This window comes from Malaclemys terrapin, chromosome 3 (genome assembly GCF_027887155.1).
Source record: "Malaclemys terrapin pileata isolate rMalTer1 chromosome 3, rMalTer1.hap1, whole genome shotgun sequence".
Classification (NCBI taxonomy): Eukaryota; Metazoa; Chordata; order Testudines; family Emydidae; genus Malaclemys; species Malaclemys terrapin.
The window spans coordinates 51,354,377-51,369,649 of record NC_071507.1 but is presented as its reverse complement, the minus strand read 5'-3'; the positions used below and the strand labels follow the sequence as shown (position 1 = coordinate 51,369,649).

The following is a 15,273-nucleotide window of genomic DNA, read 5'->3' as shown; positions in this document are numbered from 1 at the left end:
ACAAAGAGAAGAGATCTCACGGCGCATGGCACACTAGCAAGGCACTGACGGTGTGTGGAAGCCTGTAGGTCCAGGAGTCACTATATTACTGCACACAGCAGTCAATCAATGCAGTTGTAGATAAATCTCTGCATTATGCATTTTTGTATAACTTTTATATGACTTTGTATTGAACCTTGGTACTATGTTATAGCGGGCTCCTAAGATAGTATAATTAAGGTAAAAGAAAAATTTCTTCTGTGCAAATTTTTGAAGCAGAGGTCAAATTTGTGTGCCATGAGGCAAATGCGCCCAAGTGAGTAAAATTCTGATACATTTAAAAAGTTTTAATTTGCAATTTGTGTCAATTTATATGGGTTTTCAGGTAGAGACATGATAAGTAAAAAAAGAAAAACAAAAGTAAAGAACAGTACTTATTTGCCCTTTTGCACACTGGTGAGGAAGTAGAGAAGGAAGTGAGGGCTGTTCCCCCCCCCCCCAATCTAGACAGCCTCGGTGTCTGCCATGAAGAGGCATAACGCACTTGCACACGCCAAACGGACATTGCTAGCTAGAAATCTTCAATCAAGGGCTTGAGAGACACATGCGCACCTGAAGTGGGATCACATAGGGCCACTACTCGAAGAAGAATGATAAGCAACTGAAAACAGAATCTTATAATGGCAAGTGTTGAGCAACCTTAACTATGGCATTAGCAATTATCTTTGAGAACTCACGGAGGACGGATGAGATTCCAGAGGACTAAAAAAGGATAGATATAATATCTATCTTTAAAAAGGGGTACAAAGAGGACCCCAGTAAGTATAGATCAATCACTTAACTTTGATACCTGGAAAGATACTGGAACAAATTATTAAACAATCAATTTGTAAACACCTGGAGGATAACTGGATTATAAGGAAGAGCCAGCATGGATTTGTCAAGAACAAATCATGACAAATCAACCTAATTTCCTTCATCAGCGTTACCGGCCTAGTAGATGGGGGGCAGGGGGAGGAGAACAACAGATGTGAGGGATCTTATTTTAGTAAGGCTTTTGACACAGTTCCACATGATGTTCTTGTAAGTGAATTAGGGAAGTGTGGTCGAGATTAAATTACTATAAAGTGGGTGCTCAACTGGTTGAAAGACTGCACTCAAAGTAGTTATCAATAGTATGCCGTCAAACTGAGAGGGTTCTCTAGTGGGGTCCTGCATATGTCTGTCCTGGGTCTAGTACTATTCAATATTTTCATTAAATGACTTGGATAATGGAGTGGAGAGTATGCTTATAAAATCTGAAGATGAAACCAAGCTGGGAGAGGCTGCAAGCATTTGGGAGGACAGGATTAGAATTCAAAAGGACCTTGACAAAATTGAAGAATTGGTCTGAAATCAACAATATGAAAGTCAATAAAGACAAGTGCAAAGTATTTCACTTTGGAAGGAAAGCTCAAATGCATAGCTACAAAATGGGGAATAACTGGCTAAGTGGCAGTACTGTTGAAAAGGATCTGGGAGGTTATAATGGATGGGAGACAGGACAAAGTCTGATGTTTCTTGAATAAGTCACTTAGGCCAACATTTTCAAATGTGAATACCTAAAGTTGATTTACAGGTGCTGGATGGAACTTTACAAGTTCTGTGAGTTCCAGTTACAACAGTCCCACATGACACCTGAGAAATGGAGTTGTCAGCTATAAGACTCTGTCATACCCATATGGAAACAGAAAGGACCCAAAGTCAAAATAACCCATTCTTAGACAAACCACAAATGTTTCAGATAGTACATCACCTTATATATGGGGTTTCTACAAGTAATCACCAGGAAAAAAATTGGTCTTAATGTTACAACAGAACAACAAGCCCTGGGCCAAAAGTGATCATGAGAAAGGATGAGCTTGTGATTAAAGGACTGGATCAGGACTCAGGAGGTTTAGGTTCAATTCCCCACTCTGCCACAAACTTCCTGTATGACCCTGGGCAAGGCACTTAATCTCTGTCTCAGTTCCCCATCTGTGAATTGGGGATACTACTACTTTGCCTCTCCTCCCACCCTTTCTTTGTCGTGTCTATTTAGACTGCAAAATCTTCAGGGCAGGGATTCTCTCATACTCTCTGTATACTTTTAAGTAGCTTTCCACAATGGAGCTCTAGGTGCTAATATAATACAAATGATCCATGCCCCCATTAAAGTCAATGGGAGTTTTGCTATGTACTTTGACGAGAGCTGGAAGAGGCAGTTCAGACTGTCATCTGTGTTAAGTGAGCACAGGGAAATGACACATACAAAACTTTCAGTTTCGTATGTTTGTGGGTTTTAATGCTCCTATCTAACACACAGACTTTCTTCTGGCTTATCCTGCTTCATTTTGTAATTTTTTTTATGGTATCTGACAGGCAGTCTCGCTTTCTAATAATTTTATCTATAACACTGTATTACATGTACTACAAAAAATAAAAAGAAAGATGATTTATGCAGGGCTGTTTTGTGGTTAAATTTCTAGGATGTTAGATCAGAAAATCAGTTCCTGTAGGTGGAACCCTTACACTGCAAAGCCCTTTTAGAATTTTGGAAACCAGACTGCTAATTAAAAATAAGAAACACTCCAGTACTTTTGGATAGTACATCAAATATTCTTAATGCTAAATCATGCAGTATTAGATTGTGCATACACCTGGCATGCAGGCTGAAATGAAACTTGATACTTAATATTTACAAATGCTTTTAGTTCAGAATGGTATGGTGCTGAAATTTTCAGCTACTCAGGCTGTCCTTATGTGAATATAGATTCATTAACTTTCTCAGCATTTCATTAGAAAGACAGCAGATTACATTGTTTATACTTAAAATCTAAAAACTAAACAATCTTCGTTGTTACAATCTTCAGCTATTATGATTACAATGCCGAAAGAGCAAACATTATGTAAGTAATTTTAACAATTAAGCTATGCGATTTTCCAGATTACACAGTATACATACAACAAAACAGGAACTTGAATGGATGCACTTTGTATGTCCTCAGGAGACAGTGGGCAAAATGGAGCTAAAAATTGTAGCCCTAAATTCAAATAAAATATATCATGTTAAATTGTCCAAAATTAAAAACAAACAAATAAGCTGTTTTACCTTCCACATCAAGGCACCTAGGTGAGCTATGTGACCAGATAAGGTTATACATGCACTCAAGGAACTTTGTCCCCTTTAGTTTATATCCAGGAAAGCACTGATAATATACCACTGTTCCTACTGGGAAGGAGGACTCGAACTCAGATATGTTAATGTAACTATGAGGAAGAACCAATGGCCTCAGGCAACCTGCAAATTAAGAAGAGGAAGGTATCTTTTATTATGAGGCGCTCGTCTTAGTCATTGTAACATCTTGATTATGGTTCCCAAGTTGAGAAGCACAATATTTCCCATCCTCCCCACAGTGAATGGCATTCCTACTTCATTGAGCATCTAAGAGAGAGATTGTCATTACCTCATTTCAAGTTCTTTTATTGCTTAGCCCACACATTCTGCCAAGATCAGATCTATCCTCTGCAAATCCAACATAGCATTAATGACAATTGCAATGTTTTGTTTTGCACACCCACAGATTCACCGGATTAGCAGTTGTCACTTATTATGAGGTGGAATCCTTAATAAACAAAGACTGTCACTTATACAAAACCATGGGTTTCATTCCTCTCCTCAAACAGGCAGTCACAGAGGTTATGTTTAATACTGAAATTGATGCTGTTACGAGATGTGCAGAGCAGCAAAAGAGGCCAAGATTTCAAACACGAGTAGTGATTTTGGGACCCCAATTTGAAATAGTTTAGAGGAGCCAGATTTTCAGAAAGTGCTCAGTGCGCTCACCTTCCAGAAACCAGGCCCTTCCAGGTGTTTCAGATTGGGCACCCAAAAATGCAGGCACCTAAACTCACCAGTCATTTTTGAGAACAGTGGCCACAGCCGATCTAGAAAGGGACAAATTTACCTTCAGTGGAGTTACACCTGGGATGAATTTGGCCCAGAGTGATTAACTCCAGGCAGACTTTGTAATTTTGGCACCCTAGAGGGGGAATTGACAGCAGTTGGCTTCACAAATGAGATGACATTTGGACTAAAAGGAAATTCACTACATGATCACTCACGACTTTCTAATATTTGATTCACATGTGTGCAAACAATGTTCTGAGTGGATATTGAGACTTGAGATTTCAAGTTGTGTACTGAAATAAACTACAATTATTTTGCTCACTGCCTTAAAAAATGACCCTCTTGGTAATGACTAATGGTGTTGATTTTTAGCTTGCAATGATTTTGAGGAACGATGATTAGCAATCTGGGAATGAAAAAACCCTTATGAAAATTTATGAGACTAATAGAAGCTGTTTGTTGTGGCAATAACCACCGTTAATAGGCCTCTTGTCACTATCAGGAATTCCAGAAGGAAGGTCACATGGATTCCCATAATTTCAAGCCTTGTTAGACAAACTGTAAAAATTAAAGTCGTACTTTATCAAAATAAAAGCTACAGGACAGATCTTCCAATTTGAGTACATCCTGCAAAGTGCTGGGTACCTTCAACTCCCTTTTCTTGAGATGCCAAGCCACCACTTTAAAGAAACAGCTTCTAACTAATCCAAAGGCAGAGAATAATTCAGGGCACTGGCCATTGGGGGAGGGGGAGAGAGGACGGAAACCTGTTGCAGCACGTTCAGCCCTCAGCAGAACGGCTTTTAATAGTAGTTTTACTAGTTCATGAATCCCCTTTGCTCAAATAGAGCCACAATGGCCCTATTTATTGGCTATTACCTCCTCTATGTACCAAATATAAAACACATGCACTTCTGCAGGCAAAGAGTCCAGACTATTAAATGGGGTAAGTTTACCTTTAATGGAATTATACCAGGGTGAATTTGGCTTCTTGGCCAGATTTCTAAAGGTATTTATGCCCCTAAAGAAGAAGGTAGGCATCTACTGAGATTTTCAATAGGTGCTTTAAAAATCCCACTAAGTGTGTATATGCATCTGAAGACACCTAAATAAATACGTTTGACAATCTGGTCCTACGTCACTAAGTTCAGACAAGGTTTTGTTTGGATGTCCAGATAAAGATGACAGAGCTCCGATGCACAGGCCCCAACGGACCACTGCGTAAGTGCAAATTTTAAAAGTACATTGTGAAGTGTAGTATTAAAGCCTGGTTATAATTCCTTATGTGACTGTACATGACGTGCAGAAAATCATATTGCATATGAGCACCCAGTTCACAGCGCTATAGTAAATTTAACCTGCCCTTTCCTCAGACATTTAATCTGGGTTCACAGAAAGACGGTCTCCCATTTCTGGAGGCAAGAGAGTTTGGAGGGGGGACCCCTCCAAAATGTAAGTTTCACAGAGCACAGCATATAAAAAAGTATGAAAAAAAATATTAATCTTCTGGTACAGTTAAATGAAGGTCTAACCCAGAAACAAGGAGCCTCCCATTTTCACCAGAAGCATGGAAACTTTAATTCCACAAGAATTCATCTTAAAAAACAAGAAAGAGGGTGGCATCGTCCAGTGGTTCACAATTCTTAGTGATCCAGCAAACTTTTTTCCCTTTAAAATCCTGTCATTCAGCAACTAGGGAGGGTGTTTTCCAAAATCAGCCCAAAATTTCACATCAGACAAATGCACTCGTGAAGGGTATGCTTACACTGGAGCTGAAGGTGTAATTGCAACTCGGGTAGATATACCAATGCTAGCTTTGATTGAACTAGCACCCTAAAAATAGAAGTGAAGCCATAGCAGCGCAAGTGGTGGAAGGTGCTGGCTGCCCTGAGGACACATCTTAGATGGGATCATACTCAGGTGGCTACCCTGTTTCCCCGAAAATAAGACAGTGTCTTATATTAATTTTTGCTCCCAAAGATGCGCTAGGTCTTATTTTCAGGGGATGTCTTATTTTTCAGAAATGAAAAATGCCTTATTATCGGTGGATGCCTTATTATCGGGGAGGTCTTATTATCGGGGGGATGCCTTATATTACAACGAGAGGCAAAACTGTAAGTAGGCCTTATTTTCGGAGGATGTCTTATTTTCGGGGAAACAGGGTAGTCTATCTTGCTGCTTGTGCCATCACAGCAATGCTTCTATTTTTAGCGTGCTCGATCAATCAGAGCTAGCGGAGGTATGTCTACTTGGACTGACAGTCACACCTCCAGCTCCAGGGCAGGTATCCCCAAAGTCAGATGTGATCAGATTTATGGGCTACACTTATGCTCTGCACTTAAGGTTTGTTGCCATCTAGGCCCTGATCTTCAAAAGTATTTAGGCACCTAACTGAAATCTATCAGAGTTGGGCACCGAAATACCTTTGAGGATCTGGGCCTTAGTTACCAGGCTCAGCTTCTCTCACCCAAAAATATAATTAGAAGGTCATATACATTTCCCCCTATTTTTAAACAAATTAACTTTATCTACTCTAACAATTTTTCACTGTTTTTTCCTTTGCTAAAATTGCTAACTTGGGGTTGGTATTAGAAAACAAAGCCATTTACGTCTAGTTAACTTAAATCCATCCCAGTACTGTCTAATGCCTAAAATCATTGGTCCCATTTCTCATTTATGCCAAGACCTCTTTACACTGCTCTGACAACTTGAAAGGGGCCTTAGTGCAATGAGAATTGGGTCCACAGTAATTGGTGGGCTATCTAAAATGAGCTGGTGGTCCATGTCCTAGTGGACAAGTGCTCACCTCATATTTAGCACTCATGATGGCAATCCTAACAGACCGGAGGCACCTGGAACAGCTGCTAACTCCACAGCAAGACTTGAGAACCACTGGAGAGCAACGTAAGGAAGCCTGCAGTGTTATTGCCTGTTCTGTACCTGTTTCGTAGATACCAAATGTCATACCGCTTACTTGCACTAAATTTACTTTTAAAATGTGGTTAATGTTGAATTAAGCAGGAGGAGAACTGAGGTGTGTGTTTAGGAAGCGCTATCAATCCACTGCAGCTGAGGTGTGTGTAGCAGCAGTTGTCTTCTGTTCCATGGCTTTGACATCACACTGGAGGAAAGCAATGGATACGACTGTTCATCTGAATAATAGCCCAGAAAAATTCCACCTGTAAACTGTGTGAGCAAGTCCCTTAAGTGCAAAACAAATAGTGTTTGAGTCTGTCATTGTTTGTTTTAAAATGGCAGGGGCACTTAAAACCACTACACACAAATGCCCCTTGCACCAGCATGCGATGGTGCAAAGTGCATTCACCATTTTGACTGGAAAAGGTGATTTTCTTAAGGGTTCTGCTTTTTCTGCTAGCATCTACAGATACAATTTATTTAATCTCTAAGATATGTGCAAAGCAATATTGGGCTATGGCAGTTGCCCAACTTCAACATGCTGGTGCCACATGGCAGCTATCAGACCTTTCTTTGTGAAATATGTAGAGACTCTGCGGCAGGTTAAATTAAAAAAAAAATAAAGCCAGAATTAATCACTCAAGGCCTTGTTTTATCTTCTATTTGGCCACAGCATATTTAGGAACCGTCTGTTAAGTGAAATTTGATTATTTTTCTGCTCTCCCTGCATTTTAAAAGAGATTTACAGAATAATAGGAACTATCAAACTGACAAAAAATACACATGCACCATGCTGACAAGTCTTAATGTTCAATGCTTTCTGCAATCCCCAACACCATTAAAAATACAATAGTTCATTACTGCATTTCCAGATGTGTTCCAAATGTATGGAAATAACTTGAAAGTGGATGGGCATCTGTGATTCACATTGGATTTCAACTCAAAGCGGGCTCAGCACTCTCACATCCAAACCCAAAATGACAGTATACTTTTCTAAATTGTATTACACACAGAAGACCTGGCTAGATAAGGAAAAGAGGTCAAGGTTAGCCAATCCTAATCTTTCCCTTGGTGCAGACGCAGATTAACACCTTTTGTCTTGACTAAAATGGTCAAGACTAACCCCAGGGGAGCCTAGGATCAACCTCAACTAGCTAAATTGAGGTTAAAGGTGCTAATCTGTGGCCATACAAGAGAAAAGGGCTGGGGTTAGGATCAGGGTATTTAACACATGTCCACTAATGGCAGCCTAGCCTCAATCACTCTTCTCAAGTCTAGACAAACTCAAGCTGTCTCCTTCTCATACACCATCACTGGCACTAATGGCTCTGCTGGCCAAATTAGGCCCTGTGCAACTGCAGAGTGTTCAGTCAGTATCCATGGGTGTAACTGATTTAAAACCTGGTGAACCATTCAGTTGATAATGCACAAGATGGAATAGACTCTAACTTGTTCTCTCCTAGTTGCATCAGCTCTGCAGGGCTAACAAAGCAAAAAGCAGTAAAAAAAACTAATTCTTTCACTAAATGAAGTAGTGCACAGGGTTAGGTGGTCCAAAGGGCCTTGTGCTGACCTAACAAGGGTGAATTTCAACCTGTTTCATTAAAAAAAGGATATGCCCGCCTCAGATTTTAGACTAGCAAAAAGTAACATTTAACATATTTTAAAATAAAGCTATGCTGGAATGTGGAATTTTACTTCCAAAAGCAAATAGGGATGAGCAAATCCAAAAGCCTTTGTAGAAATACTGTACAGCTGAATCTATCAGCTTATTGCTATCCTCTTTAGCCGCAGAAAAAAGTGCTGGTAAAGGATTACAAGGTGTAAGAGCTATAAAATAAGGTGTTCTGGGGTACTATACCTTGACAAATGGGCAGATTATCCCACATTCCATCATCTTGACATATTGAAACCATGTTGTCTAAGTCGGGGTAACGGATCTGGAATCCTTCATGACAACTGATTATTAACTTATCTCCAGTCCTGTATGTCTTGTTATGAACCTCTGCATCTTCAACATGCGGAACAAGGCAATCTGTGACTTAATAAAAAAGTTATATATTATTAATTTAGTTACAAAAAAAGAACCATGGCCAGCGGCTCAATAGTCAAGCTCTTAAGCAAAGTTAACCCATAATATATCTGTTCTGGTTAAACAGTTTGCCCCCTGCACAGCACAAAATGCAATTCAGTTAATATACATTTTCCTAGTCACTCATCAGTACCACAGTCCATTGTATGACAGTAGAGTCTGGTGTGTTATAATGAGAGTACGTATTTCCAATTGTCGTATACAAGCAGATGAAGAGGGCCTAGCTAGATTGTTTTTAATATTCCCCTTCCGTTGCAGCACAAGTTAAATTGCATGTATAGTAAGTCAGTGGAAGCAGGAGGGAGTGGGGGGGAGGGGGAGTAGGGGCAGGGAGGCGAGGAGGAAAGAAAATAGGAAATGCAGATATCGTTTGCATATTTATATCCTTCTCCTTACACACCGTCAGTGTTTAGCTAATAGAAAGTCCCACATTACTAGTGTTCAGTTTGCTCATTTGTTTTTTGCTTTTAGTGATTTACATTACGATCACTCACAGACAGTAAAACAGAGTAAACACATAGCTGAAGAGATCACATCATGTTATCCATTTGCAGACATTTGTCCACAGGCTGGTCATAAAGAGGCCATGAAGTTGTAATTCACATGCATACTTAACCTTCCCAGGCTGCATACTGTGAATATTAGGCAGAGATGCTGAATAAGGTAAATCAATTGAGGATGATGTCCAGGGCTTAAATTCAGTAGGAGCTGTCTGGAGCGGAATATTTTCAACCCTCAGAAGTTTGTATAGCAAGGGTGGGGGGCCTCCCAGAAACTCTAAGAGAATTTAAGCCCTGATGATGTCTATTTGTAAAAATGTGTAAACTGTATGTGAGGCATTAGTTCAAAGGATAAGAAAAAATCCCTCTTTCCAGAGAGGATGGAGCTAATTCTCTACTGCATGCATTACAGCAGTTTTACATCAGTGTGCCTCTGCTGAAGTCAATGTAGTCACAGCAGTGTAAAATAGTGTAAAGGAGTAGAGACTCAGGCCCAGTGTGTATTCAATGGCCAAGATTTTCAAAAGTTACCAGCGATTTTGGGGGGATGCTTCAGTTTTTTGGTGCTCAAACGGATATGCCTTAAAAGGTATTTGCTCAGCACTGTCTGAAACTTCCCTCTGAAAAATCAGGCCCTCCACATAGGTATCCCAAAACTGAGCTGACCCAAAATCAATAGCCACTGTTGAAAATCTTGTGTTCACTAGATGAAATATGAGGAAGAATGGTGGAGAATTGATACACGGGCACAGACACACAGTAGTGCCAAAGCAGCAAAAGTGGAAAAATACACAAATAGATGAAACATAGGCTGGAAGGTGAGGGAGGACAAAGAGAGAGAGAGAGAGAAAAATTCTACTAATACTAAACAGTTAACAGCCAGGTAAAATAGTAAGAGAGAACTGTATACATGACTCAGAAAGTTCATCCTCCTCATAAACATAAAATAAGATTAGAAAGCGGAAAAAGGAAATCTTGGAGAAATATGCCCATGTAATCATCTGTCTGAATGCCAGGAACCAACTCATGTCAGAGACAACAGTTAAGAATCTGTAGACACCAGAAAACATAAGGAGAGTAAAGGGCTCCAAATAAATAAATAAATAAATAAAAATCATCATAAGTCTCTTTTTGTGCTGCTTTACAAACATCTCTCTCCCAGGAGACGGTCACCCGCACTATTACACAAGGAGCCTAACTACCTTGTTTTGAAAATCACTTGGGAGCTGCAAATTTTAGGGAACGAAGAGAAATCTTCTGCCAAGTTCACAGATAGTATATTTTTAAATTTACAATTTAGGAATCAATCATCCATAAAGAAGAAAAACTGCAACATCTTGCTTTCAAGCCGCTTGTTTACTAGGGGCACAATTTCTAAGCAAGGCCTAGACATTTACAACTAGACTAGATAAACCTCTAGCAATGGCTCGCAGATGAACCTCTGTTCTATGATCCTTTCAGACACCAGATCTCACTGACTTTAATTGGAGACTGGTGCCTTGCCCCAATTTAAAAACACATCCCTCTGTGTTTTCAACTTATACCTGTCCTTTCCGGATTACATTTTCTTTAGTAGACTTTATTATGTCATCGGAAAACAATTAGTAGTCAAAAATTTGATGATTTCCCAATACCTTTAACTATTTCACTACTGCTGAATTTGCCAGGTATTTTGGCAGAGCACACCAGCTGTCCACTGGAGTGTTCATGGATGATGGCGGGTGTTGCAGGGGAACGGCAGCAACAGAGATTATTAATTTATAGAGCGCCCAGATCTCGGATGATGTGTACAGTAACAAAAAGTTAAACCCACGGCATGTTAAAAACCCAGACATTCCCTCAAAAAACTGGAGAGCTAGTGAGCATGGGAGTGAAAAAATGGTGCCCTGACCCAACAGAAAAGCCTTATGCCAAGTCTTGAATATTGTCATGAGGGGGCTTCAGTGGAAGTCTTCAGGGATGGAATGACAGAGAGGGATCCCAATTCCTAGCCTGATGCAGATGGAAGCTCAGGACAGAAGGCAAGAGACAATACCGATGAAAAGCTTACTCTTGGGATAATGGTGTCCTGCTGCTACATAAATACAGGAGCAAACTATACAAAGAGATGAAATATGAAATTTTATTTTCAAAGCAGAGAAAATTGATCCTGTAACTATGATCTATTACAGTGACTTCGTTCCTATTATCCCAAATGATGGCTGCAGACTGAAACATTTTACTCAGATGGATGTTAGCAGAATACAGTGGCAGTTGCTCACTGTACCATTATTAGCCCACTACACCCTGGTTGGCTTAAATGAAAGAATAAACAGTTGTAGTCTTCCCCTCCATAAACTGGATGAGCTGCCACAGATTCCATTTGGAATAGCTGAAAGTAAGTGACCGAACTGAAAGACTTCTTCATCAGACAAAATAAAACGTGTTCCTGTCACTGCTTTTCTAGGCACTCTTCAGCAAATCCCCTGGAACGTGTAAACCACATCACATGTTGTAAGTGATCTTTTACCAGCATTATAGAGCAAAGAATTCTACTTGCATGCTCTGCTTAGATCTAATACGTCAATGTGAAAGCAGGGGAGCCCAAACCATTCTCTGAGAGACACCTTTGTGAACTTCCAGCAGCCCAATGGCTGTAAATGGAGCTCATCTTTCATACCGAGGTACATGTTTGTCTGTTCCATTCTGTTGTGACCCTGAAACATACATGACCTCTTCTAAATTAAGATTTCAGGGATTATTTCTTAACTACTTCCTGCTTCCAAGAACAGCACACAAAGACAGCTCAGAGGTACAACAGGACATGTACACAACAATGAAGAAATCCAGTGCTCCAGGTATGTTACTGTACAGTTGCCCACCAGAGTGGCTTGTATATTATCTATGCTGCAGTGCTTGTTAAGGGGCACGTATAGGTCTTCCAGGATTAGGAGGGAAATATGACAGGAACGGCATTATTAAGAACATTGTCAGTTTTGGGTTAACTGATCTTGACAGTGTCCTCTTAAAAACAAATATAAGGATCTATATTTTCCCATTAAGTTATATTTTTGTAAATTATGGAAAAACTTGGTCTGTGAGTGCTATAAAATAAAGTTGGCAGAATTAGGCTGGTATGATAATTCTGTGGATGACAAAGAGATTATATTTCTGGAGACATCACAGGAGTCCTGCTCTTTGTTAATTATTGTTACTAGTTGTATAATAACAGTGCCTACAGGCTCCAACTGAGACTGGTGCCCTATAGAGGTAAGCACTGTACAGACAGACATTTTCTTCTTTAATGATATGCATAGAAATTTGGAGCAATTAGTGGTGAGGCAGGCTTTTAATATTTTAACATACATCACTATAACCCATCAGAAGGTGAAATAATCTTTGTGTTACAAGCACTACTTGACTGTTTAAGACAGATGTTGATTGTTTATATTTGCCATTATGCCTTATGTAAATTTCAGGTACTGCCATCTGGACCATTAAAATAGCTCTTTTAATATGACCAACAGTGAGACAGTCCCGGAACGGATGAGCTTGCAATTTAAATAGACAAGACAGAAAAAAGATGGGAGGAAGAGCATATCATCATCTTTATTTCACATATGCGCTTAAGTGGTTTTCTGAATCAGGAGCTTATTAGCAGGGGGATGAACTATATGATTTAAATCATTCTTTTCTATTGCTAAATCTATTTTTTTTTGGTAGTACGGTATTTAGACCTCAATTCAGGAAAGCATCCCTAACCAGTAAAGTATTATGTTTAGCTGCTTTCCTGAATCAGGGCCTTACTCTCTTGGGTTCCAATCCAAAAAAGCACTTAAGCACATACTTAACTCTAAACATGAGTAGTCATGTGTTCACAGTGGCCTGGTCTACACTATGACTTTAATTCGGATTTAGCAGCGTTAAATCGAATTAACCCTGCACCCGTCCACACAACGAAGCCATTTATTTCGAAATAAAGGGCTCTTAAAATCGATTTCTGTACTCCACCCAGACGAGCAGAGTAGCACCAAAATTGATATTGTCATTTCGAATTAGGGTTAGTGTGGCCTCCATTCGATGGTATTGGCCTCCGGGAGCTATCCCACAGTGCACCATTGTGATCGCTCTGGACAGCAATCTGAACTCGGATGCACTGGCCAGGTAGACAGGAAAAGCCCCGCCAACATTTGAATTTTATTTCCTGTTTGCCCAGCGTGGAGAGCACAGGTGACCACAGAGAGCTCATCAGCACAGGTAACCATGCAGGCCGATAATCGAAAAAGAGCACCAGCATGGACCGTACGGGAGGTACTGGATCTGATCGCTATATGGAGAGAGGATTCAGTGCTAGCAGAACTTCGTTCGAAAAGACGAAATGCCAAAACTTTTGAAAAAATCTCCAAGGGCATGATGGAGAGAGGCCACAATAGGGACTCAGATCAGTGCTGCGTGAAAGTCAAGGAGCTCAGACAAGCCTATAAAAAACAAAGGAGGCAAACGGTCACTCCGGGTCAGAGCCGCAGACATGCCACTTCTACGCTAAGCTGCATGCAGTTCTAGCGAGGGCCGCCACAACTACCCCACCTCTGACCATAGCATCAGCTACACCTGAGGATTCTGCGGACGGGGAAGATGAGGAGGAGGAGGAGCAGCTTGCGGAGAGCACCCAGCACTCCGTTCTCCCCAACGGCCAGGATCTTTTTCTCAGCCTGACTGAAGTACCCTCCCAACCCAGTATCCAAGACCATGACCCCATGGAAGGGACCTCAGGTAAGTTTACCTTTTAAAATATAAAACTTGTTTTAAAAGCAAGCATTTTTAATGATTACTTGCCCTGAGGACTTGGGATGTATTCGCGGCCAGTACAGCTACTGGAAAAGTCTGTTAACGTGCCTGGGGATGGAGCAGAAATCCTCCAGGGACATCTCCATGAAGCTCTCCTGGAGGTACTCCAAAAGCCTTGCCACAAGGTTTCTGGTCAGTGCAGCCTTATTCCGTCCTCCATGGTAGGACACTTGACCACGCCATGCTTGCAGCAAGTAATCTGGTATCATGGCATGACCCAGCCTGGCAGCGTATGGTCCCGGTGTTTGTTGGCATTCAAGCAACATCCATTCTTTATCTCGCTGTGTAATCCTCAGGAGAGTGATATCGCTCATGGTAACCTGGTTGAAATACGGGAATTTAATTAAGGGGACAGAGGTGGCCATTCCTACTGGGCTGTTTGCCTGTGGCTAAAAAGAAATCCTTCCCTGCAGTTAGCCAAGCCCGGGGGGGGGGGAGGGGGAATTGGCCCAGAGCTTTTCGCATTTAGCTAGCAGGGATCTTCCCTGATACCAGCCACGCGGTGGGGGGAGGGATAAAGCGATCATCCAGAGAATTGGATGGGGGAGGGGGTTAATTTGTTTTCTGCTGCTGAAGGTTAACAGGAAAACCGTAGCACTCAGTGGGCTTTGCTTGGTATGTGGGAAAGGAGGGCGCAGACGCCGAAAGACAATGGCTTACCATGGCCGCACGCAAGCCGAATTCTGTTGCCTGGACCTGAGTCTGTGATCTCTAGCAGCAAAGCCACAGGCACTCAATATTAAGAGGCAAAATGCGACCTTGCACAGAAATCACATGTGCTATGTAATGTGAATAGTGTTGGTCACTGTGAAAGAGTATAAGCATTGTTCTGCAAAATGTATCCTTTTAAAAAATTCTCTCCTTTTTTCCCTCCCTCCAGCAGCTGCAAATTTTTCAAGCCTCCCTCCTCCGCCCCGAAGGAAAAGGCGTCGGAAAAAGAAGACGCGAGACGAGATGTTCGCAGAAATCATGGAATCCACCCGCAGTGAAAGAGCTCATCTGAATGAGTGGAAGGACACGGTTTCAAAGTA

The 15,273-nt window shown here is 41.0% G+C and overlaps 1 protein-coding gene across 2 annotated transcripts in view; it reads right to left on the bottom strand.

Annotated features, from left to right (window-relative positions):
- The window catches only part of SUSD4 (sushi domain containing 4), a 114,228-nt gene that overhangs the window by 34,040 nt on the left and 64,915 nt on the right, over positions 1-15,273 (bottom strand). For both annotated transcript variants that reach the window (XM_054023607.1, XM_054023608.1), the window contains exons 4-5: positions 8,685-8,864; positions 3,110-3,298 (exon numbers count right to left, since the gene is read on the bottom strand). In XM_054023607.1, coding sequence (XP_053879582.1) covers positions 3,110-3,298; positions 8,685-8,864 — 369 coding nt within the window. The remainder of the gene's footprint in view (positions 1-3,109; positions 3,299-8,684; positions 8,865-15,273) is intronic.